The sequence below is a fragment of the Balaenoptera musculus genome, chromosome 11 (genome assembly GCF_009873245.2).
Source record: "Balaenoptera musculus isolate JJ_BM4_2016_0621 chromosome 11, mBalMus1.pri.v3, whole genome shotgun sequence".
Classification (NCBI taxonomy): Eukaryota; Metazoa; Chordata; class Mammalia; order Artiodactyla; family Balaenopteridae; genus Balaenoptera; species Balaenoptera musculus.
In genome coordinates this window covers 66,161,097-66,187,007 of record NC_045795.1, presented here as the reverse complement: position 1 = coordinate 66,187,007, position 25,911 = coordinate 66,161,097, and the positions used below count along the sequence as shown (strand labels likewise).

Sequence of the window (25,911 nt, the reverse complement as noted above, 5' to 3'; positions counted from 1 at the left end):
TCTCATTTCTCTCTCCAGTCCCCGCACCACTGCACCAACAGGCAGGCAGGCCCAGGATGAATATCTTATTTTACAGATGGGGAAATTGAGGCACGGAAGGGAAGAGGGACTTGCCCTAGACTCACCAGCTACACCTTGGACCCAGGTCTCCCAAGATCCCGTCTAAGTCTGACACGGTCCCACTGCTTGTGCAGTGTCTCCCCCATACTCCCCTGCAGCACCCGTGGGATCCAGGACAGAGGGTTGGGGTTTGCAGTGCACCCCCATTCTTGTCTGCTCTCCCCTCGAAAGGGGCTCCCTGAGGCCCACGGTGAGGAATGCCAAATCAGCAGGTGTATCCAGGGTCTCCCCACAATGGAGCCTCTGAGCTCACGGTCGTAACATCTTGGGGAGAAGAAACTTTTTCCCTCTGGGCCTCACGCACAGAGGTGGCCGGCCTACAGGAGAAATAAAGGTCTCAGCCAGGCCTCTATCACCAGCCGCAACACTTTGTCCCCCACCGCCTTCCCGGGACTCTCTCCTCTCCTATCTGTCCCTCTGGCCCTGCCTCCTGTCTTCTTACCCCTCCCCACTCCCCTCTACCCTCCAGGGGTATTTCTGGGTTTGTTTCAGCAGCTCCTGTCAAGCTGCTCAATCTGAGAAGCTCTCAGAGGTAAGCCGTTGCCCTCAGCCCCCACAGACCCAGCTCTGGCCCCAGGGGGGGACACAGGAGGAATCAGACCCCACTGTGACCTCAAGAGAACCTGGCCCAGGATGGCCAGCCTTGTAAACCAGACTGGCGCCTGCCCTACGGTAACCATGGCTGTGAGAGGCTAAGCAGGAAGAGGCCCAGCACAGAGTGCAACTGAGCCGGGCATTAAGAGGCAGGAAACAATTGTCCAGGTAGAGGAGGAGGAGAACGGCATTCCAGGCAGAGGGAGCATCAGGTGCAAAAGCATGGAGGTGAGAGAGTGTCATGATAACCAGGCATTATCGAGCCCCTGTCTCATGCCTATGAGTGACTGTGCAGCTAGACATTCATTCATTCTTTTGTTTATTCACCAAATAATTACCAAGAGCTGGGTACTAGGGCCACTGGGATGGAAAAAAACAGCATTGTCCCTGCCTCAGAGAAAGAACAGTCTGCTGGGAAATTATAGGACAGAGCAGTGAAGTCCTTGATGAGGGCACGCAGGCACTGATGGGGATACAAAGGCATCGGAGGAGTATGATGGAAGACATATGGGCATTGTGGGACCCCCAAGGAGGGGTCTGGCCAGAACTGGGGCTTATTTGTCAGCCTTTTTTTTTTTTTTCTTCATTTATCAGTACTTGGTACCAGGTCCTCAGAGGCCCTCATAGCTGGAAAGGCCCTTGGCAGTCCAAGTCTATATCCTTCATGGTGTAAACAGTGAATCGGAGGCCCTAGGCCCGGAACTCAAGTCTCCATGGCTCCTTTTCAAGAGTGTAGTTGTATTGGATAAAGCAAAGATTGTCCATAGCCAGAACCAACCCTGGACTCACACAGGACTCAGTGCTCCCTGTGCAACAGCTCCTGCAGCCCAGAGGTAGAATTGCAGGCCCAGGAGGCTGCTTTGGGCTAAGTGCCCTCAGAGTGGGGTCTGTGTCCTTCTCCGGCTGGCAGGGGCAACTGGGGACCTTGGGCATTTCATTGAGCCTCAGTTCCCACCACAGAATGGCAGCGTAGCTCCTGGCTTGCCTACCACACTGGGTGGTTGTGAAGATGGGGAGTGCTGGCTCCCATGACCGAATCTCTCCGGGGGACTTTCTGCCTGGGCGGGGGCGGGGGGGAGCAGTAGGGGGGGTGACATGGGGCTGACCCCCGGCACAGCAGCAGGGCTGATGGCTGGCTTCCCTTCCTCCTCAGGGCTCCCAAGCCATCCGTCACTTATAAATTCTCTTCATTTCTAAATAAAATGATTTGTTAATTTGAGTGAGTGATTGCCACTCGTCCGAGCCTTTTTGCAGGCTCGGAACAGCTTGTGGGCTCCTGGAGCCCCATGCCGCCAGCCTGGCGCAAAGTTGGAGGGGTTGTTTTCGATTTAAATGTGAATTGAATGAGGAGAAAAATGTTTCTCTTGGCAATTCCATAGGAGCTCGCTCTTCTGACAGATGTTGGAGTTTATTATCCCATCGGGCCAGCGTTTTGTCGAGCAGAATTGCTAATTATTTCAGAGGCCCGGCCACAGCCGAGGAGGGGAGGGAGGTGACAGGTGCGGCTTTGGGTGGCATCTGTCAACAGACAGGCACTGGGATGCTAGGCCCAGCCCGCCATCTCCCCACTCCCCTCCCGGGACCTGCAGACATTTGTGGGCAGGGGCTGCCCTGCCCCTTGGTTTCTGCTTCGTGGGGTACCTGGAGGAGGCAGCAGGGTCTGTTCTTGGCAGCACTGCTTTGGCCTCACAGTAAGGACTTTGTAAGGTCACTTTGGGAGCCCTGGATTGCTTGTGGGTCATGGGTGGTGAGCGGGAAAAGGCTCCGGAGAGGCCGGTGCTCTTCTCACTGCGTGAAGCCGAAGTTGTTGATTGTAAGGACCGCACCTGGGCAGGGGCCCTGATTGCGCAGGCGTGTGGCTGGCTATGTTCACAACCGTGGGCTCTGTGTGGTCACGTAGGGGTTTGGCATGACCGTGTGCTGTGCTTGCGGGTCACGAGCCGCCTGGCGTGACTGCATGTATCTATGAATGAGACGTCTGTGGCTGAGCTGCTCAGGCCTTCGAGGTACAGCTCAAATTCATTCTGTCCCTGGTCCCTGCACTGCAAGGCGAGGGAGGCCTTGGAAGACAGGTGGCCAAGGGGACTGGACCTCAGGAGGGGTGGGCTAAGGCTGGCCAGGGTGCTGCTCAGCCACTGTCGGGGTGCCCCAGGTTTCACAGGGTCCATGGTGAATGGACTCTGGGGGTGGGTTTCCTGGTCTCTGGAGATGTGGCCCTGGCAACCAGGCCCCTGGCCTCCCAGTCCATCCAGCCCAGGGGTATTAACCTCACACCTGGGCCAACTTAGAGCAGGGGAGCAGGGCCAGGTCCCCTGACACCCAGCAGGGGACCCAAGATTCCTGCTGGACTGGGTCTGAAGGCCTCCTGACTCCACACAGCCCGTGTCTGCCTCCAGTTCACCTCTGACACTGGGAGGGGACAATTCCTCCTGCAGTATCCCCTGAGAAGCACGCCCAGTGAGAAAGCCCCCACCTCTGCCCCCTTCCTTACCCCTTCCTGAGCCCAAGACAAGAGTCTGGGTGCCCTGACTGCCCCCAGTCCTAGCCAGCTCAGGATCCAGCACTTTATTCTCCCCATCCTTGCGTGTCCGACACCCTCCCCCTCTCTGCCTCCATCCCTGTTCTCCACCCACCCCCAGTTCCAGGCTAACTGAAGCTCAGCTCCCTAGGTTAACATGAAGGCAGCAGCAGCAGCTGGGCAGGATTTTATAACCCTGATTAACACTGGATTCCCTGGGGTCCCAGCTCTAGAATTGTGATGCAGGCCAAGACCAGCAGAGCAGAAGGCAGGGAGGGTCCACCCTGGTGCTGGGTCAGGGGAGATGGTCATTGCAGCTGGGCCCCAGAAGATAGCAGGGAGGCCTGTGGCCTCAGTCTCTCCCCACCTTAAGTCCTGGACCCTGGCAGCCACCCTAATGGGGGGTTGGGGAGAGGGTGCCCAGCCACCCCCAGGCTGAGATCCTGCCATGCATCTCTGATTGACCATGTGTCCCTGGGAGCCAGGCCCTCTCTCTCCTCTGGATAAAACTCCACTGTGACATCCTTCCATTAAATAGGGCATGTTCAGAAGAGAAAATTGCTACTATTTTCCCCTTTTACTTCACTGTCATCAAAAATTGATCCCATACTGCATCCTTATTTCAAAGAATGAGCTAAAAAAATAAAATAAAAATTCCCACTCCTCAGAGTGGCAGCTGCATGAAACTTCCCATTCCTCCCACCTCGCCCCACCCCCCAAAAGAAGAAAGGAAGAAAAGAAAAATGTGGCCATGGAAGGACCATGCAACTGCCAGCCCTTCTGGAGCTGTTGAATGTGGCCTGGCTGTGGCTTTGGGAGAGAGGAGGGGCAGGGCCCAGTCTGCGGGCAGAAGGGGATTTCTATCCGGTGAAATGTGATAGAAAAGGGGTAATTGGGGGAGGTTAATTTGGATCTAAATGGAGCAATTCGTTATCTCAGTAAGAAGCATCTCGTTTGCCAGGGAGACGGCTGTGCCTGCCAGCCAGATGCCGGCCTGCCTGTTGGCAAGGCAGTAGCTCAGAGCAGGGCCCTGCCGCCCCCCCTCAGGCGGTCTAGCCTCACAGAGCCACTCACTCTCCTTGGCTTGTGGGGTGGGGGAGGTGAAGACAGGGGTGCAGGAAGGGGGAAACAAACTGGGAGAGTGTGATGCCCACAGAGCCCTGAGGCCTCCTGACCGCTGGACGGTTTTCCTTCCCACAGGTCTAGCTGCTTCCTGGAAGAGTAGAGAATGGGTGGGGTGAGGAGCACAGTTTAATTTAGTTTATTTCCCACTTCATTCGGCAAAGTATTGAGCAGCTCTTCAGCAAAGCACAGGGTTTTTAAAACATAGAATATGAATAATAAGGATGAGACAAAAGAGCCAAGATAAACAACCTCAGGACCAGGTGCTTGGTCTAGTTGAGCCTCCTGATAGCCAAAGGAAAAAGGGAGACCCAGTGCTTTGTGTTCTAACCACAAGAGATGAGACATTTAGATCAACTCCCCACAGAAACCAAGTCTTGCTGCCCGTGGATTGGTGTTTGGGGGAGACTTCCACGATGTGCCCCTCAGCTCCTCCCACCTTTACTAGGAGCAGGGTCTGGGAGCTGGCACCTGGGCTCCAGTCCTGAGCATGTCCCTCCTCCCCAGGCCTCAGATCCCCATCTGTTCCTTGCCAGGGATTACAGGCAGGAGCTGCTGACAGAGCTGGGATCCCTGGTTGCACAGGTGTGGCCCACACAGGCTACATTGCTTTAGGCCTGGGCTCAGCATCTGAATAGACCTAGGTGTGTGTCCTGGTCCCACCTCGTGCCAGTTCTGTGGCCATGGAGTACTCGACCACATTGTTCTGAGCCTCCTTCTTCTGGAAAATGGACCAGTAGCACCAGCCTCACCCCTCATGGTTGTGTTGGTCACAAGTGGACTGTAGGCCCCCATAAGTGATAACTGTGGTCACAAGAGCACCTGGTGGGCAGTTGGTGTGGGACTGGTGCACAGGATTTCCTTGCTCCAAGTATGTGTCTAGCCTAGTGTTGGCTGTACCTTGAGTGCAGGGTGGGGGCAGGGTGAGCATGGAGACAAGTGGAAGCCCCTCCCTCCACTGTGAACTCTGTGAGAATGAGGCCGAGTCTCATTCAGCCTGTGTCTCTGGTGCAGGCACAGGCCATGAACATGGTTGCTGAAAGAAGAAAGAGGAGGGGCCCTGGGCATCTCCTTTTTGTTTATTGCATACTGTGGCGTTAGTTGGGGTAAGATAACACAAAACAAAGTGATCACAGGTTAGGTGAGGGATGGGAGGAAGGTAAACTAATGGACAAATTGAGGGCACATTTGAGGAGCAGATCACTAGGTGTGAATGAGGCAGGTGGCAAAATGAACCAGAGGGCCTGTTTGGCCAGGCGTGCATGGCAGGCAGTAGGGCCTGTGGGTCCAGGAGCCACGGGCCCAGTGAGCTACCTCACACCCAGCCACAGCAGGAAGCAGCCCTGCCCCACCTGTGTCTTAGGAGGTGAGCTCAGGACATGAAGGTGAGGACCCACCTACCATGTGCAAATGGGCCTGAACACGTTTGCATGCATGCATGCATACACATACGTGTTCCCATGCTCATGTGCACATGTATTCACATACATGGGATTTTTTTATTTTTTATGTCTGCACTTGTGTTCACATGCTCTCATGCAGGTACTCGTGTGTGTACATTCAAGTGCAAATGCACACAGTCCTCCTTCTCTAATTCCAAGCCCTCCAACCCCAGGATTGCAAAGCTGTTGACCACAAAGTCGAATGGAAGAGGCCTCTTCTCCCACCAGCTACTGAAGCCTCTTCTCCCCTACAGGCCTCCTGCTTGGCAGACCTGCCTCAGCAGAGGCCCAAGAGTCCTCAGTCACAGGAGTCCCACTTGCCCCCCCTTTCCTGTAGAAGAGTACTAGGAGGCTCTGGGGTGGGGGCAGGGCAGGGGAATGACATCAGGCTCCAAAATGCTGGGGAGGGAAAGCCCCCATGGCCAGGACCCGAGAGTGGGCCAGCAGGAGTCTGGGAATCAGGTGGCCTGGAGGCCTTGAATACCTTGGTGAGGCTGGGCTGGCACTAGGGCACAAAGACCCCCAGCCCCAGAGAGTGCCTGGCTCTGCGTTCAGGGAAGGGAAACAGACCCGAGGGTGGTGAGCAAGTTCTACACTTAGCCTTACTGCTCACCCCCACCCTAGGGGAGTCCCACCTCTTGCTGAGCTTTGATCCCACCTGTGAAGTGGGATGAGGATGGCTCGTGGAGGTTCTGCCCTGATGGGCATGAAAGGATGGCCCTGGGGCCAATCCAGTCAGCGCAGGACTCAGAGTCTGCTCCTCTGGGAGATGGCCTGGCCCTGGCCTTCTCCCTCTCCAGGCCCTTAGCTCAGGCAACAGCCTCAGATCTAGGCAGAGCCAAGCACAGCTGCCCCCAGAGGATCACTAAGCTCAACAATGATGAACATAAACCCATAGCAGCACTCCTGCCCTGATGCCGTGAGGGTCACAGGCTGTGCTCGGCAGCCATGCCAGAGGCTGAGCACAGGTGGAAGAGGGCTGCTGGGGGCCAGAGCTCACTGAGTGACCTCAAGGACACACAACTCCCCACCTTCTTCAGGTACCTCTCCTATCTTCTCCGGCCTCAGCCTGTGCCCTGGGAAAGGGTCAAGAACTCCAAGGCCACCCCGTATGACAAGTGCAAGGTCATGCCGTGAAGCTGAGGATGAGCTCAGGCCCACCCAGGTGTCCTCCTGCCCCCTGGATCTCTCACCCAGCCCCACAGTGTTCCCCCATCCCATGCTCTGTGATCCACAGCCAGCCAAAGGCTCATTTCCTCCTCAGAGGGGGTTCAGGGTCTCAGAGGGGGCTGAGGATGTCTCGTGGGTGAATCAATGAGTGGGGGAGGGAGGTTTAGTTACACAGTCCCAGCGACAAGCCCCCACCCTGCCCTCAAAGAGCCATGACTACAGACAAACTGAGTAACCCCCTCTGAGCCTCAGTTTCCTCATCTGCAAAATGGGTTTTGAATGGACCTGCTTTGTAGGGGTTCATGAACAGTGCTGGGGCATGATGAGTGCTCAGTGGTGTGGCCATAACAACAGGTCCATGTGAAGCACAGGTCCTACAAGTGCATTTCCAGGTGCAGGAATTCCCTGCCAACCGTATATATTTTAGAAACACTCAAAGCCCCACCTGATCACCTGGCCATGGGTTTCTCGTCCCTGGAAAACTCCTGGCCCTTCCCTGCAGTTTGCTCTGCCCCGCCTCCAGGAGCTACTCCCTTCTTCAGGCAGCCCCAGGTCCACACCCCCCCTTTCCTGGTGACATCTGACTCTCTTACTGGCCCTTCCTAATAAGCCCAAGTGCCACCGGGCTCCATGTGGCCAGCACTCAGCATTCTCCTGTTTTCTCACTGATACAGTGATGGTGGATGGTGCCATTTTCCCATTTCACAAGGAGGAAAACTGAGGCCTGGAGAGCTGAAATCACCCAATCAGGATAGATCTGAGTCCACTGTGGGTCCATCGCTAAAAGGGTCTCTTCCACACAAAGTCCAACCCAAAGCGCTGAAAAGATCAGGGGCTGAGGTGGCCTTAGCCAGCTGGGATTCAGGGCTTCCTTCCTGGGAGGTGGCATGGTAGAGAACAGACTCCCAGACCCTTGTCCCAGGGGAGAGGGGCTGCAGCCTGAATACAGGTGTGGAGGCAGAGATGCCCCAAATAGGCAGGCACGTGCTACGTGGCTGCTGCCCCACGCTCCCCAGCTGGCGCCGTGGCTGTGTGGCCATTGCTAGGCATCTGTAAGGCCCAGGTGGGCCCTACCTGTTGTGGAGCAGCCGTGCAGTGTGGGGTGGGCACGGGGCCTGGGCAGGAGCAAGGCCGCCTCCACCTGCCCGCCCTCCTCTCACTTGGCAGCAGCGAGCAGAAGCCATTAGCGCCTGGCAGCCCGTGTCCCACGGCTCTGACAAATGCCTTAAATGTTGTCGCCAAGGCTCCAGCTGTCCCTCCGGCCGCCTTTACTCCTCGTAATAACCAAGTGTCGAGGCTGATTGGAGCAGCGGGATGCAGCCACTATTCAGAGCAGCTTTTACCCTGGACGTTTCCACCTGCCAGCCAGGCTGTGCCCACCCCACCCTCCGCCTCCAGGCCTTTGTCTGCCTGTCGCCTCTGCCCAGGCCCCCAGCATCGCCCCTGGGCCAACCAGTGCCCAGCTTTGTGTCCCAGGTGGTGCCCATGCTGCTGCCACCAAAGGTGGTGGGCAGCGATGGGCTGGAGTCTCAGGCGTCCACACCCAGCAGAATGGCAGCCCGAGTGGAAAGATCTGGCTCTAATTCCCACTCTTCCGGGTGACCTCTGTGGGGGAGCCCCTACTTCTTCTTGGTTTGGCTTCATCTCTCAGCCTTGGTGTCCTTGTTGGTATAATGGGAATGATGACTGGGCTTCATAGAGCTTAAATGGGACATATGTGTGAAGCAAGGTGTGTATCACCATGTCCTGTGGAAGAGGCTCAGCCACACTGAGACCACAACACCCTTGGACGGAAGGAGGCTCAGGAGGAGCAAAGGCCTGCATCAGCTGCCCTGGCCGAGACCGCCCTCCTCTCCACACAGCTTTGCGCTGCTGAGGCTCCCATTTGGAATCCCCTTCCTCCTCTTCTCTGTCTGGCCTTGTCCTTCAAATTTGGCCTGCTGTTCCCTCTTCCAGGAAGCCCTCCCAGTTTGATCTAACCACACTCCTCTCCCACAGGTTTTATGTGACGTTTTGAGTGGGTCCTAGATACTCAACGTTCTCTTATTGTTTGCCTTCATCCTCGCACAGCCTTGTGAGGTCAGGACTATTAGAAGCCTCATTTTAGAGACAAAGTAGTCAAGGTTCAGAGGGGGACTAGCATCAGTCTCCCATGTCACACACAAAGCTCCTGGCTCCGCCCCATGGGGCTCTGTGGCCGCTGATCAGGGGAGTAAAGTAAGCCCCACCTCCCAGGGGCTCTGCCAGAGAGGGCGTGCACCCCCATCCCACCCCCTGGCCGTGAGGGCTTCCTTCCTGAGACACCCAGTTATAAGCACCAGTGTCCAGGCCAGATTTGGTTGGTTGATTTATGAGGTCTCTGATCACTGAATCATTTGTTTACAGGTTCCCTAGCCTTCCAATGATGCTGGAGGGTGATGGGCAGAGAAAGGTAAAGAGTGAGTAGTCTCTGCCCATTCATCAGACTTTCCTCAGGGATGCAGAGGTGATGGGGCAGGTGGTGGTGGTGGTGGTGATCACAAGGAGACATCAGATGCTAGCGGAGGTACCACAGTGGAGTGATGGCCATACTAGTGACGGTTGTGGTGGTGGTGGAGGTGATGTTGATAGTGGAGTCAATGGTAGATGGTGATGGTAGTAGAAGTGACAGTAATGGTGTTGGTGACTGTGATGATGGGGATGAAGGTAGCGATGGTGGAGCTACTGGTGATGGTGGTGACGGTGATGGGAGTAACACTGCTGATTGGTGATGGGAGTACCACTGGGGATGACAATGGTAATGGTGATGGGAATAACTTTGGCAGTGATGATGGGAGTGGTGCCAGGGTGATAAGAATAATGTTGGCAATAGTGATACGGGTCGCAGTGGTGGTGATGATGGAATAATGTTGGCAGTGGTGATGAGGAGTGTTGGCGGTAGTCATGGGAATGTTGATGGTGCTTAAGTGGGGATCAGTGGTGATGATGGAGGTAATGGTGATGGTAGTGCTGAGAGAAACACTCTGGTGGGGGCGGAGGTAATGGTGATGGTAGTGCTGAGAGAAACACTCTGGTGGGGGCAGAGGTAATGGTGGTGGTGGTGATGGGGTTGATAGGACTGTCAAGGCTTCCTGTGGAGTGTCTCTCGTGGGAGAGTCCACCAGGCAGCCCTGTCCCACATGTGGGCTGTGCCCTAGCTGGAGGCAGGACGCAGTGGGGCTTGCTTGATTCTCCTTTTCTTTTAACCTCCAGTGAGCACAGCCTTCTGGGTAATGAGATGCAAATTGACAGAAAAGACAATGAGCCAGCCTGCGGCCCGTAGGGCAGCTTTTAGAGTCAGGCTGATTGCCTCCGTGCCAATTTGCATGGCATTAGCTGTACACGCCTCCTCCAATGGGCTCGTGCATTTCATCAGAGGTCACCTGGATTGTTGCATTCAACAAGGGGTGGTGACCTGTGATCCAGACCAGGGCCAGGGGCAAGGCCACTCTGACCCTGACCTGACAGAGCTCCAGGGTGCGGCACCAAGAAATCTGGGCCTGTGGGAAAGTCCAGTGGATGAGGGACTTCATGGTCAGCAAGGGATGACCGTGGGTCTGGTTTGGCCAGCACCATGGTTCCATCTGGGTGTGTACTGCAAAGGTGACAAACAGGCCTCAGGCAAAAGGGAGGCCTGGCCCTGGCTTGGGATGCCTCAGTACAGGTCCAGGCTCTGCCACTAACTGGCACCATCACCTGGGCAGTCCCTCCGGGCATTGGCTCCCCCACTGTGCAGTAGGGGCCCCAGCCTCATTGTCTCCACATTGAAGGTGATGATCATCAAGCCAGGCCCTGCCTATGGTGTGCTCAGCCACAGTTCTCCATGTCAAGGTCACACGTTGCAGCCCACTGAGAAGACCCATCCTGTCACTGTCACCATCACTTAAGGGCAATGCCTGGGATCATTCCTAGAGTGGGACCCATGGGGGCCTAGGCAGGGTGGGACCCAAGTGGTTGCCCAAACCCAGTCCTGCAGGCTGCCTGCCCATCCCTCCCACTCTGTCCAAGGTGCTGAAAACACCGGCCCAACTGCCCTGGGGTCCCTGCTGCAAGGTGAGCCAGGGGCCCCTTCCCTGCTGCCCTTGCTCTCTGGCCCCTGCAACCTCTCTGACCCAGTGCAACCCAAGACTTCACCCCATACGCTCCCCCAGGACAAATGACAGTGGGACCAGGGGCTCTTTCCCTCTGCCCTCCACCTCCAGCCCTGCCAGTGCCCCCTCAGGCACGTCACCGTGCCCCTCTGGGCCCGCCTCCCTCCTCACTGTCCCACTGCCTCTCCCCCGAGGTTGGGCCTAATCAGAGCTAATCAGAAAATTATGAGCTGCCTGATTACTGATTAGATTCCTAATGTTAATAGAGTCGAGAAGGGCCCGCTCAGGCTGTGTTTTAGGAAAAAGTATAAAAATAACATCAAGGGAAGGGAGCATGGCAGCTGGGCAAGGGCTTGGGCTCTGCTGTCCTCACAGGCAGGGGCTCAGGCTCTGCTGTTCTAGTTGGTGGGGGGCGCTCAGGCTCTCAGGTGGAAATACATTTCATAGCAGGAAGGCCTCCTAGCACCCTTAAATTCTGCCAGTGAAGTTGCCACCCCAGGCAGCTCTTCCTGCAGAAGCCTCTATCAAGTTCTGTGCTCAGGACAGTGAGACTGAATTGTAGTGGGAAGATAGGGAAGACCCTACTGATGGTATACCACATGAGAGCAGGGCCGTGTCTGTACTGCTCACAGACCTACTCATGCCTAACACAGGCCAGGCACACAGTAGGTGCTTAATAAACATTTGCTGACAGGAAAGAGGGAAGGTCACATCACAGCCTTCTCACTGGAACTACCACCCTCCTGTGGTGGGGTGTAGAGGCATCTGAGAAGGCTTCCTGGAGGATGATGTTGGAGCACATCAGGAGAACGCACTTGACTGGGGTCCGGGCAGGGGGTGCTGAACTCCCCAGGGACCCAACTCCTGGCTGACCTGGCCAGATGAGGGGCCCATATCCATCACCCCCTAGCCTCTTACTCCAGCAGGGCCCCTATGGCTTCTGCTTCAATACCACCTCATCACTGACTTGGCAGCAGCTGGGTGGGACTGGTAGATAACATTTTCATGAGGTCTAGAGTGGGGTCGGGGTCCCAGAGAGCAGACGTCAGCATTTCAGACCCCTGAGGCAACCCCTTGGCCCCTCTACATGGCGTGCCCAGTGTGACCCACACTTAGACTCAGCCTCACCCTGCCCTCACTTTTATCTCTGCACCACCTTGGTTCCCTGTGCTCTATCAGTGCTGCTTCTGGCCTGGTCTATGAGTCTCCATCCCAGGGAAATCCAGGGCCTCCAAGACAGCAGGTCCCTAAGGGCACCTCCTGATCCACCCACCCACCCCACTGGCCATGGTAGAAGCCTGTGCCCAGCTCTGGGGCCACACCAATCCAAGAATCAAGTCCCTGCCCTCAAGAGACCACATCTGGGAGGGAGTCAGACACAACAGTGATGGAGACACCACAGGGGATTCTGGAAACCCAGCCTGGCAAGGGCACCAGGCTTCCTGGAAGAGGTAGATGGGCACTGGCTCCTAACGGATGAGGTGGAGCTGCCAGGGGAGGGGGCAGGAAGGGCAGTCCAGGTTCAGGGCACAGCACAAATAAGTGTAGGGAACCTCAGCATGGCAGGTGGGCAGAGTTCAAGGTCAGCGTGGTGGGGGTGACGAGTTTGGTGGGACCAGGCCACACAGGGCCCTGTAAAGGATGGCAACAGGAAAGGGAAGAGTGGTCAGGGCATCTAGGAAGCACTGGATGGGGACACAGGGGTCTGTGTGGGAGGCCTGAAGGTGTGAGGGCCTGGGGCAGATGAGCTCATGCCAAGCAGCTTGGGTAAGACTCTGAAGTTGGGTTGGAGCAGGGGAGGAGGGTGTTCTGGAGAGGTCTGGTCTGGAAAGGAGAAAGGAGGCACAGGAATAGGGGGCTTTGGAGGGGAGCAGCTTCTAAGGGGTGACCTTAGGGAAGTGACAGCCCAGCTTGGGTGGGGTTGGTTGAGTAGGACACTGAAATGGGCCCTTGGTCCCTTCCTGGGGCAGGGCAGGGCTGGGCTGAAGGCCAGGCCAGGGTGCTGGGGGTTAGTGGACAAAGGTGGTGCTGAGGAGAGGGACAGTCAATTGGCATGAGCTTCAGAGGGGAAGAGGTCAAGCCAAGGTCAGAAGGCCTAAGAGAGAAGCTAAGGTTAAGGGGAGCAGTCAGTAGGTCCCTGGGGTGAAGCTGAGGGGAGGGAAAGGGCAACCCACTCCCTGGGACTGTATCTCCAATTTCCCAGGTGAGTCTACATCCTGTCTTCTGTCCATACCTTATTCACATCTCCACAGCCCTGGGAGGGCCGGGTGGACTTCTGGTCCCTATTGTGGACTTGAGAAGCTGAGGTCCAGAGAGAAGAGGTCAGTGCTTCCCAAAGTACATGCTGGGCCAATCACCAAGCCCTAGGAGCTCGGGCCTCCCAAGTGGCAGGGGCATTGTCACACTCAGGCACACACACACCCATGCCCACACATGTGTGTCTCTAGAACGTGGCCTGATGAGGGGAAAGGACGTATTCCGTGGTACACTTAGACAAATGACGTGTTGCCCTGCTCCTCTATCTCGAGAGTGGCCAACATCCCTTGGCCTGATACCTTCACGTGATGCTCTCTGTGTGTTTTTTAAAAGGGTGAAAGAAACTTTGGTGAACTAACAAAACTGGCAAATTTATGAGAAATTTCACCTGGTTCACCAGGGACTGGTTCACTGTGGAGATGTGCAGGTTTCATGCTGGGAACTGAGGAGGTGCCCGCTGGATTGGTGGCTTCTGACCCTGAGGGACTGTGCTGAGCAGGGCAGTGCCTTGGAAGGAGTCCCAGCAGCCTTGGAGTCAACATGGCCCAGCCCTTGGCTTGGGCTCCTCAAGGCCAAGGTGCCTCCATATGGCAGGGCTCCGGGGCCACAGCCCAAACACGGACCTGATGCGGTACGTGGACTTACTGGCTTATCTCTCATCAAGGAACCTCTCAAAGGTGCCCAGTGGGGGACCTAGGAGCAGCAGAAGTGACCCGGCAGGGCAGGACCCCAAGAGCCGGGACTGTCCTGCTGCCCTCAGCATGAGGCCGTTCATGGCCACATGCATCCCCTCCTGAAGCAGCCTGATGCCAGAGTTGAAATCTCCTGAGAGTGGACTTCATCTGTGGTTCCTGACAACTGCTCTGTAAATTCAGGCTGGCCCCTGCGAATCTTCTGCCCAGCCTCCAGAGCCCCTTCCCTCACCCCTTGCCCTGTTCACACGTTTTTGTATTGACCATGGTTCCCATTGAAAGCTAAAGTGTCCACTGAAGCCAGTGGAATTTCTGTCATCATCTGAGTGTGGCTTCACCTCCTTTCCTTCCTGGGAAGGAGCATCTCGGAGCACATGGCTTTCCTTTTCCTGATGTGAAAATGTCCACTTTGGGGTTACATACCGGTAATAGGACAGAGTGGTTTTTTAAATGTCCTCCCATGGCAAAATATAAGCTAGCAACTGTCCTTGGGTGAGCAGAATGATCCTGTCTGGTCTGAAATTCAAGCCTCTGGACACCAGGTTCCCCAGCTGCATCTCCATCTTCATCACAAGCCACCCCTCACTTCTCCGTATTTTTCCTGGGAAATTAAAACACAGGCTGCCCCTTGCAGGCGGGGACCGAGGGGGCACAGGAATCGATAAGCAAGGCCAAGGTGCCCACAGGGAGTGAGCAAGCCCAGGCCCGGGGCTGGAGAGATGGGTGCCTCTTCCAGAGGGGAACAACTCGAATGAGTTTTTCCCTGTTACATGTATTCTGACCTTTTTTTTTTTAAGAAGAAATTCCATTTTACTAATTTTTTTATCAACTCGTGGAAAACACGTGTGGCTGGTGAGGGAAAAGGTCAGGGAGCCTGTCGCTGCCAACAACAGCGTGGGCCTCACGTGATGGCTCCCCCCTCCACCAGGCGCCCTTTGCAGCTAGGAGTGTTTGTTGTTTTCCCTGCAGTTTCAGTTGCTAGAATTTTGGTCTGGGTTTTGGGTGTTTGTTTGTTTGTTTTTCATCTGTTCCGGTGGTGGTTTCATTTTTAAGCTGGAAGCACGGTTAATACAGAAAGCGTGGGTCAGATGTGTTGTGGGACAGGAACCAGGTGTGTCTGGTGTGGATGGATGCAGGAAGGGGGTGAAAGAAGGGACCTTGGAGAGAAGGGGTGGAGAAGGCGGGAGGGCTCACCAGAAGGCTGAGTGCTGGTGCTGCCCAGGAGGTGCCAGTGTCGGCAGCACATTTGACAGGAAGGCAAAGCCACCAACCTCTTTATCACCTGCCATGCGTAAGTTATGGGTCCTGTCAGCCTGCTCTGCCCACGCTGGTGCACTTCTCTTCACCCCTCAGAACCCAGCAAAATGGGGATCAGGACAGGACCGCCTTCAGAAGGTTGTGGTGAGTGAGGTTGTGCCCATAAATCTCTGAGCAGTCAGAGTCATCAGGATACCCATCGCTCACATAGCAGGCACTGTCTGCCCACACATGCGCCTTCCCCAGGCACAAGTTGTGCAAGAACAGGGCCAAGTTAGGATTCTCCTGGTCCCTGACTATGGGTGTACCTGCTTGAAGAAGGCAGTAGACAGACAGACAAACACCCATTCAGGCTGAGGTGGCAGGAAGAATGGACCCACAGGGCCAGGACTCCTCACTTGCCTGTGCATCTTGCCCTATTCTCAGCCCTGGGGCTCCAGTGCCCTCCTTGCTGAACTGCATCTTGCTTCATTATTATGCAGATATTTTGATTATGCAGATATGTTTTTTAGACAGTTTTAAATATGTATATTATTTACTCATTAGACCATAACAGCTCTGAAAATTGGAAATCTGCATTTAGTATCTATCAGTACACAATACAGAGTTAATACAGGGCCCACAGGTGAGGAGGGAAGCAGGGTGGCAGTGACGGCAGTGCTGTGCTGGGCAGGGGCTTCTGGGCGCCCTGGTGCTTACCCCTTCCCAGGGTCTGGGTCCAGTGACACCAAGGATTGGGGGGATGGGCTCAGAGCAGCATCTGAGAGTCCAGTTACTGATCCCCTCTCCTGGGGAAAGGGCAAAGGAACCACTCTGGGAAGCAGGTAAGGAACACCTGAGCCCAACCAGCCACGCCCCACCTGGCCAGACCTGATCCTTCCCTGGGACATTCGGCATCCAACACTGCTGGTAGACCTACTGATGCCCCCTCCACCACTTCCTCACCAGGGGCCTGGGGCAGTGGCACTAATGCTCAGTCCCCTTACAGAACGGGGAACAAAAGAATCCACCTCTCAGGTGTCTTGCTAGGGGTGGGGTGGGGAGGGTGAGGAAGAGGTACAGTCTTCCACCTGCCGTTGGATTAACTGCACCAGTCAGCTCAGGGTAATTACAGGGGCAGTGTCTGGTATCCTGTCATCATTGCCTTCTTTGCAACCCTCTGGCAGTGTTCTTGGGGCACCTACTTGGTGCTGGGACTTTACTCTGGGCTTGCTGCCCCCAACCTCTACCTCAGAGCCCCCATCACAGCTTCTGCCAGGCTCAGCCCCCATTGGCACATATCTCAATATCCTGTGCCCCATGGGTTCAGGGCCTTTTATCCTAAGCCTCTCCTAACCTCTTGGAAGAGAAAGTAGCTATAACCAATTAAGACCAAAAAACTCATTCAATCTTTCCCTCTGGGCTGCACAAAACAAATCCTGTTTGATGGGCAGTTACTCCCTAGACCCTTTCAGGCTAGGTGGGGGGGGGAGGGGCTCCAGGTGAGGGGGATGAGGGGAGGAGGCCAAGGAGAAGTGGGGTCACCAACCTGGGGGGAGGAGTGGGACCTCAAAGAGGATTGAGTGGAGAAGCCTGAGGGCTCCAACCCGCCAGGCCCAAGCCCTGCTCCTCCAGGGGCGCCTTATCCTCCAGGTGTTGGCCTCTGAGGGGCAGCCACCATGGCCTCAGGTCCCTTATCTTAGGTCATGGTCTATCTCAGCTCCAGAGCAATTGATAGACTTTGAACTTAGTGAAATTCAAAGGTGTCTGTAGAGGGGGCTGCTCCCCCAGGGGAGCTTTGTCCACAGCCCAGTCCTCCTCTTTCTTGCCCTTTCCCGTAAGAACAGTTTCCGGAGCTGAGGGAAATTGATTGTTAAGTGAAACTCTCTGATAATTGCCTCTGAAATACCCGCTGTTATCGTAATTGACTTAGCCGTGAGCAGCCCTGCTCAGCAGTCCCACCACAGTTCCCTCCAACGCCTTGGCCATGATGGCGACATCGCAGGCCAGGCAAGCCACCATCAGCAACTTCGTAGTAGCATCACCTTCATAGGCAGCCCTCATCCTCCAGGATGTGATGAAGAAAAAGAGTCTCAGAGAGGTTAAACCACCCACCCAGGGTCACACAGCTGACCAGGCAGGTCCAGACTCAAGCCTTTACCCAGGTTCAGAGACATTCTGACTTTGATTTATCAGATGTTCATTGTGTACCTACTACGTGCCAGGGACCAGGTTACTGTAAACTTGACAGCTGCCGGATACAGTGCCCAACAAGCTCAGCTCAAGGGGAAAAGCAGAGGGTTCTCTAAGTTCCATGATGGGGAGAGATGGGAGCCTGGCATGGGTCAGGGAGTGGTTAGGAGGAGAATGGGGTCTAAGCTAACGCCTCAAGGGTGAGGGAGTGAAACAGGCTGGAGGAGTCTGGGCAGGAGTGCACAAGGAGGGAGCAGAATGTGCAGGGGCCTGGTAGCAGGAGAGCCAGAGACTGCAGGTGGCTCTGAGAGCAGAGCCCAGAGCCCGAGCAGGGAGCTGGTCCCAGGGAACAGGTATTCAGGGTCAGGGATGGGAACAGAGCACATCTTCCCCAGACAGGCAGGAGCCCTGAGATGAAGCGAGCCATGTTCCCACCGCGGCCTCTGCCCTGCTGGGAGTCTTTGTAGGTTCTCCCTTTACTTCTGGATCTTAGTGTCCTTCCCCATCCTGTCTCCCCCAGGCCATCAGGAGGACTTGGGGGAAGGTGGGAGGGAAGCGCAAGGAGGATGAACCTCGGGGCAGGGCAGAGGCAGAGGCAGGGCTGTGAGCAGTCTCCCAGCCAGCCCCGAGCAGGCCTGACTGTTGTGGGCTCTGCGAAGACAGGAGCACAAGTCTGAGTGCCTGGCAGAGGGGAGGGGAGCCCATGGACAGGACAAGGGCAAAAGGAGGCTTCCAGAAGAGGTGACAGTCTGATAGGACTGACTGAGATGATGGGGAGCACATCCCAAGCAGAAAGAGTGGATGACAGGAAGGCCCAGAGGTGGGCAAGAGGCTTGTGTGCTTAGAGCCAGCAAGTGAAACGCCAGGGGACTGGGCTTTATGGGCAGCTACTGGCAGTTGGAGCAAGGGGGCTGCCAAGAACCTAACTACCCTCTGCGTGGGTAAGGTTACTACTTCTAATTTATAGGCAGGAAATTGAGAGCTGGAGGGGGAAGCTGGGGTCTGAACCCAAGGCTCCAGGGTCCAAGCTCTGATCCCCACCTGGGGCCCCTCGTGCGTGCCATGTGTATTCCCGTCCTCTGCCCTCTCACCCTCAGGCCTGAGGGACCGCGTGCAGCCACAGCCTGCCCCATCCATCCCCCGTTCAGCTGCCTCAGCCCTTCCTCCCGCACCACCAGGCCTGTGGATTTAGCAGTTTCCACACGTCCGGTGCCTGGGGACGGACTGATTGATCTGTAACACTGAAAAAATAATAATGGCTTGATCATTACTGAGGATTAAAAGTAATCCTTTCGCTGTGGCTATTGCAACTCCGTTATTCACGAGTCAGCAGGCTGACCCGGGCCTTTGAGCCCGTGGGACTCCATGAGTTCAAGGAGGCTGGGGGCTGGGGCCCTCCCTCCCTGGTCTCCCTCCCTGGTCTCCCTCCCTGGTCTCCCTCACCTTGGCCACTAGGCTAGCGAGCCTGAGGGGCCATCAGCCCCCGTGTTCCTGAGGCCTGTGAATCCCAGGGTCAGACCTAAGTCCTGGAAGGTGAAGGAGCCGGCATCCGCTGGCCAGCGGGGGAGGTAGGGGCTGGAGAGGACAGCTCCTCAAGGCCATGGCCCAGTTTGGAGACTTCAGCTAGTGTCAGTTTGGTGTTTGCAACCCTATCAACCGTGTGGCTTTTCTGTGGCAAGGGACCTGATCCAGTTGTTCCCACATGTGTCCCAGCCTCATCGTCCATGAAGTGGCAATGGCTCCAGGCCCACTCTGAGAAGGGTCTGGGGTCCCTGGGAAGGTGATGGGCCACTGGGCAAGGAAAAGGGGTATGCAGTGACTGCCTGAGGCTCACCCCTCAAGATGCAGCCCCAGGGGATGTTCCCTGGGCTCCCACACTCCATTCCAGGCCTGGTGCCGAGCTCGCATGGTCAGTGCTCTGTTAACAGGAGTGACAAGTGTTGTTAACCACGTGTGTCACACAGTAACGTCCTCTGCAGTAGGGCACTGCCAGCTTGTGAATCAGGATCCATCAGGGGGTCGGGCTCGGGTGGGGGTGTTTGTGCTTTAGGCTGAGAGGAGGACCCAGGATGGAAAGGGAGGGGCAGGAGTTGGGCACAGGGGGGCTCCTGGGGCCTTAAGAAAGCTTTGCCTTTTCTATGCAGAGCCATAGGGAGCTGCCAAAGGTTTAGGGGTTTGGGGAGGAGGGGGATGGCCATGTGCTCAGATCCACATTCTGAAGGCTCCAGCTGCTGTGTGGAGAAGGATGACGAAGAGCAAGAGAGGATGCAGGAGCCTGGGCTGGGGATGATCAGTAAGGTGGTGTGAATAGCGTTAAGGGTGGGATGTAGGGGCAGTGGTCACAGGGTGGAGGGGCTCATTCTAAGAGGGGGTGTTGTAAACTCCGGTGGGCCTAAGGGTTACCCCAGAAAGGTATCCAGGAGCTCAGGAGGGGCCAGGATTGGAGGCAAGACCTGGGAGCCATCTGGGAGAAGAGAGGCCTATGGTTCCTGAAGCTGGATTATGGGGGTGGGGCCCAGGTGGGGCCCACCCAAGCAGTCACTGCAGTAACAGGTGGGCAGAGGACAAAACCTGCAAAAAAGACAGGTGGGGGTGGCAGGAGGGTCTCAGCAATGTGAAGTGAGGAGTTTGACTTTCCCACCCTGCCCCCAGGTCCCCCAGCCTCATAGCCTTCCCAGCATTCAGTGCTGGGAAGCATTCAGTGCTTTTGCCTTGAGGAGGAGGGGGAGCCAGGCCCAGCGGGAGTAGGGATAGCTCTGGACAGCCCTTCTAACAGCCAGAGGTGGCATCCTGCCCAGCGAGTGGAGGCTGCGGATCTACAGGGAGTCCCACCAGGCCCCCACCACACTGTTCCATGCTAGAAGGGAGGAAAAGCTGGTCTCCCATTTCCCCCAATGGGCAGCTGCCAGGCTTTATTTTAGAATCTCCCCTCTTGGGCCCACAAGCCATCAGGCCTGGACTGATGGATGGGAGTGTTTGTCTTGAATACCAAGGGGGCAGGGCCCTCTGAGTAGGGGCTGGAGGCCAGAAGACAGGACCCTACTGCTCCACTCATGGGGTCAAATAGGGCGGGGAGTTGGGGACCAGAGCCCCTTCCACACCAAGAGCTACTCTATTCCTCCCTGGGCATGGTGGGCCCTGTGGAGCATACCTTTGGACCTTGGTCATGGGCTGGGCAAGGCAAATTCAGTGGTGAGGGCCCCAGCCCAACCCAGAGCCCCTCTGTGACCTTAGGCAGGCTGCTCACCATATCTGTGCCGGGTACCCTCATCTGAGGAGGACACGGCAAGCACGTTGTGAATGGTGACAGGTACACGTGATGTGTCGCTGGCCTGGGGGAGGGCTTGGATGCAGTAGATGATCAGTTCAGGGTGACAGTCATCATTATGATGAACAGGACTTCACTGCACTCAGCTCTGCAGGAGGCCCTAGAGGGCCAGGCTCAGTCCTGTCCTCAGGAGCCTCAAGACTTCCTAAAGGGGGACTTCCCTGGTGGAGCAGTGGTTAAGAATCCGCCTGCCAATGCAGGGGACAAGGGTTTGAGCCCTGGTCCGGGAAGATCCCACATTCTGCGGAGCAACTAAGCCCGTGCACCGCAACTACTGAGCCTGTGCTCTAGAGCCCTCAAGCCACAACTACTGAGCCTGCGTGTCACAACTACTGAAGCCCTCGCAGCTAGAGCCTGTGCTCCGCAACAAGAGAAGCCACCGCGATGAGAAGCCCACGCACTGCAACAAAGAGTAGCCCCCGCTCGCCGCAACTAGAGAAAGCCCGCACGCAGCAACGAAGACCCAACGCAGCCAAAAATAAATAATAATTAATTAATTAATTAATTTTTAAAAAAAGACTTCCTAAAGGGACAGGATCCACGGAGGCACAAAGTAAGACTCTCTGGGTCAGGATTCCGGCCCAAAGGTAGCGAGTTTCCAGCACCTCCTCCAGGAAGCCTTCCCTGACCTCCCAAGTTCCCACAATGCTGAGCTTCCCAGAAGCACCTCAGCTACTCCTGCCCTAGTTGTTCTGCCTGGTTATGTGTCTGTTTTCTCCTCTGAACTGTGGGAGGGCAGGGCTGGCTCTGCCATATCTCCACACATCAGCACAGTCTGGCACTAGGTGTATTGGGTAACAAGGTGTGGGATGGACAGACGTAGCTGTGCTCACAGGCACAGAGGCCTCAGTGGAGGAGGCCACAGGAACCAGCACCAAAGGATGGACCAGGCTTGTGCGGACAAAAGGCTTAGAGAGCCCTGCTGGGAGGGGGCTCAGGAAGCCAGGACAGGGACAGTGGGGACAGGCCTGGGTAGGCAGAGGTGGGCTGTGGGCACCTCCTTCTGGGCCCTGAGCAAGCTGGGGGCAAAGGTGCATCAGTGAGGCACTCTGTCACTTGTGGCATTTCATCTTTGGCTGGGGAAGGCCTTCCTCTTGACGCTGGGGTGACACTGGTTTGTAGCTAGTAGAGAGTGTTAGTGGGCTTGGCTCCAGGGCCTGGGTCTTAATATGCCTCAGGGGTCCCCCTGCCTTCCTGTGGGCAGGAAATGTGGCTGAGCTGAAGTCCAGGGAGTCCCGTGGAGATGCCACTCAGGTCTGTGCAGGCTTCACCTTTCCTGTGGGAGCCCGATGTGGATGGGGGAAGGGCCCACACAGCAAGCTGGAGAATGTCTGGGGCCAAGGAATCTCTGGGAGTCTGGCACGATATCCAGGGAGTCCCTGAGCCAGCCTGGCCCCAGGGACTGCTGGGGATGGAAAAGGCTTTGGGCTGGGCACAGACCTTCCTCAGTCTCTGACCTCCCTGTGCTCTGTTCCTCAGAGATTGGCTGATGCTGCAGAGAACTTCCAGAAAGCCCACCGCTGGCAGGACAACATCAAGGTAAGAACTACAGTGCCCTCCCCAGCCCCTAGGCCCTGCCCACCTGCAGCAAGGGTGGATGTGCATGCAGGGGAGGCGGGAGAGGGAGGCTGCCCAGACCCACTGGAAGGGCACCAAGGGCTCTGTGGGGTGGAGCCGGGAACCTTTGCCCAATGTTCAGCAAACATTTGAGGCTCCCCCCTTTTTTTTTTAAAATTAATTTATTTATTTATTTGTTTTTGGCTGTGTTGGGTCTTCATTTCTGTGCAAGGGCTTTCTCTAGTTGCGGCGAGCGGGGGCCACTCTTCATCGCGGTGCGTGGGCCTGTCACTATTGCGGCCTCTCTTGTTGCGGAGCGCAGGCTCAGTAGTTGTGGCTCACGGGCCCAGCTGCTCCGCGGCATGTGGGATCTTCCCAGACCAGGGCTCGAACCCGTGTCCCCTGCATTGGCAGGCAGATTCTCAACCACTGCGCCACCAGGGAAGCCCTGAGGCTCCCCTTGGTGCTGGGACACAGGGTGCAGATATGAACCTCTCATTCCACTCCCAGCTCCCAGAGGAGCTATGGAGTCCCCCATGAACAGATAGGCTGCTCTGAAGTGATGCTCCCCAAAGTTGGCGTCCCCTTGGTGGTTAAGGAGGTGCACAGGCTCCTTGGACAGCCCCTGGGGCAGAGAGGCCTCTTGACTCCAGGACTTCCCAGGCTTTAATACACTGACCTGGAAGAGATGCTGGGGGAAAGGGACCCTATCCCCTTCCCAGACTTCCCCGAGCAGCAGCCTGTCTTCCAGAAGGCTGCCAGGCTGGGATCGGGGACCAGGCTGTCACAGCCACTAAATCCTCTCCTTCCGCCAGCAAAGCTCAGAAGGGGCTCAGGTGCGGAGCAAGTGGAGGCGTGAGAAGCTGGGAGCAGGACTCTTTTTGAGGACAGAAGGGCCCAGAATGTGGAGGAGGGAAGGAAAGCCTCATTGACCCCCAGCCTCACACCCAGGTGGCTCACATATTCAGGCAGCTTGTGTTTGATTTGGACAAGACTGGACACACCTGCACCTTTCCTGTCAGAGGATAACAGTAAACCAGAAGAGAGACTGAGGCAGCGTTCCTCCCAGACTCAGGAAACCCCCGATGCCAAGGATGACGGAACCCTCGGGGACCAGACCAGTTGGCAGGGCTTGCTGTGTCCTCCACAGCCGCTCAGGCATGTGGGCCACGCCTCCCAGTGGTCTCTGTGCTAAATGCAGGGAGAGGCACCAAGAGCTGCCCCCTAGGACCCAGGGGCCAATAAGGGGGAGGGGGGAGGCCTTGACTCACTCCAGCTCTGAGCCTGGCACCTCTAGGAGGCGGGAGGGATTATTATCCCTACTTAACTGATGAGAACCCTGAGGCACAGAGTGGTTAGACCTACCTGAGGTCACCTGTTGGGGGCAGAGTCTCACAGCTGGGCCGTCAGGTGCCAGGGAGTGCATGCCCCCTAAACCTGTTCCTTCTCCCCAGTCCCCATCCCCCCAGGCCACCCTGAGCGCACACCATAGCACTCTTCCTTTGCTGCCTGGTGGGTGCTGGGTGCTGCCCTCAGGGAGCTCACATGGGGTTGTGAGTAACAGATGTTTGTTTACAGTGAACACATTAACGAACTAATGACTCCCTGGACAGATCCTCCCTCCCTGGGAGCTGGGGGCTGGGCTTTTTCTCGCTCCCCATTCCAGCACTACAAACCCATCCCTGGGCCACTGTGCCTCCTGAGCCTCTTGATCAGAAATACACACAGCAGCCTCCATTTGCACTCCCTGGCCATTTGGATGTGCCCCCACCTGCAGATAACCTCACCCTGGCGACTCCCTGCAACGCCCAGCCTGAGCCTGCGCTCGAGGCCCCAGGATCTGGCTGTCCCTGCCTCTCTCTCGTCAACCTGCCTCCTCCCTCCCCTCCCCCTGTGCTCCAGCCACACCGAACACCTCACTCCAGACCCATTCTTGATCTCTCCACCCAGAATGCCCTCCGTTCCTCCTTTTGAAAGCCCAGCTTGTCTTGCCTCTTCCCAGTGAGGCTGCTTCTGCTCCCAGCCCATCAGCCCCTCCACCTTCTGGGCATCCAGAACCCTTGGCTCCTGCTCTGTCCCTTCTTTTGTTTCTGACATACCTGCTTCCTCCCCTCCCCACCCAGGACAGATGAGCAGAGCAGGCACAGGAGAGGGAATGAAGGAATCAGGAAATAAGGGAATGAAAGCCCTCGGCCTGGCTTTCTCTCCCTCCCAGTGTAGGCCCCAAACAGGAAGACGAAGAGGCTGCCTCGGCCCCAAACCTGTTTTTTCTTCCTGACTCTGCAGAAAGCCCAGGATTTCCAAGGATCATCCTATTGGACCCCTGACCCCTGATTTTCAGCTACTCCAAGACAGAAACGGCTTATTGCAGGCCAGAGTGGGCACCACAGGGGCCTAGCGGGAAGGAAGGCCCAGGTCTCAAGGTGTCCAGGGGATGCTGAGACGGTGCTACTTGAGGACCCACTCCCTGCACACTGGGTCCCTGCGGGACCCAGCAAGGGCTCACCCCTCTCTGGGCTTCAGTTTCCCCATTTGGCAAATGACCAGGTGGTGTTGGGGGCTATCTGTCAGCTCAGGTGTGATGTGTGAAAGGGTCGGTCCACACATCAGGCCATGTAGGTGCAAGTTGGTGATGGTATGGGTGCATCTCTGGCCACACCAGCCCATAGGCTCTGGGTGCGTCTGTCCTAAGGCAGGAGAGGGCTCTGCTGGCCCCATCCCCCTGGCTTGACCTGAGATGCCCCCAGCTATGGGTGTGACCACAGGGCCAGCTGGGCCCAGCCTTGTTTGCCTGATGCTCGTTGCCCACCCCCACCAGTCCATTAGTCTACCTGTTTGTCTGTCCCACAGGTATCTTGGGCAGGGTGGAGCTGTAGGCGTCCCCTCCTTTCCAGCTGCAAGGTCAGGGCCCTTCTCTTCCCCAGGAGCGCTGAGCTGCCCAGCTGCCGGGCTAGAAGGCATCAGTGCTAATGATGGGCCCATTAGCTGACTTGCCAGCCAGCCCTGCCTGGGCTGCCAGGGAGAGCTGCCAGGGTGCAGACTGTCCATGCCAGGGGGGATATGGGGACTTCAGGCTGCAGAAAGGATGGTGTTTTGTCCCTTGAAGGCATACCACCCACCCTTGAAACTATCTCCTTCCCAGCAACGTTCAGGAGGTGACCAATAAGGAGTCATGTTCCTTCCCAGCATTCAGGAGCACACCCAGTGGCAAACTCAGGCCCTTTACACAAGCCAGGCCTTCTTAGGAATGCCCTTACCTCCTTCAGAAGGGCAACACCTTCCACTCCAGTTAACTCCCTAGAGCTCCTCTTTCTGGCCACAACTCTAGGATTAGCCCCCACTGCCCACAGCACCCACCTTTGGTGCCCCATCACAGATGGTTCCCAGTGCAGGCTCCCCCAGGCCAGTGGCCCAGTGGGCTCATCTGTCTGCCCCATCTGGCTCCTCTTGGCCAGAAGCAGTTGAGCCTGACTCAGTGCTGCCCATCACCTGTCCATGTGCCCAGCCAGGTGCCCTGTGGACAGAGTGACCAGGGCCTCAGTCTTCTTACCTCTGAGGTGGGGAGGATGGCAGT

The 25,911-nt window shown here is 56.5% G+C and overlaps 1 protein-coding gene across 2 annotated transcripts in view; it reads left to right on the top strand.

Annotated features, from left to right (window-relative positions):
* The window catches only part of CACNA2D2 (calcium voltage-gated channel auxiliary subunit alpha2delta 2), a 138,991-nt gene that overhangs the window by 83,989 nt on the left and 29,091 nt on the right, over positions 1-25,911 (top strand). For both annotated transcript variants that reach the window (XM_036870796.1, XM_036870795.1), the window contains exon 4: positions 22,260-22,319. In XM_036870796.1, the coding sequence (XP_036726691.1) occupies positions 22,260-22,319 (60 nt within the window). The remainder of the gene's footprint in view (positions 1-22,259; positions 22,320-25,911) is intronic.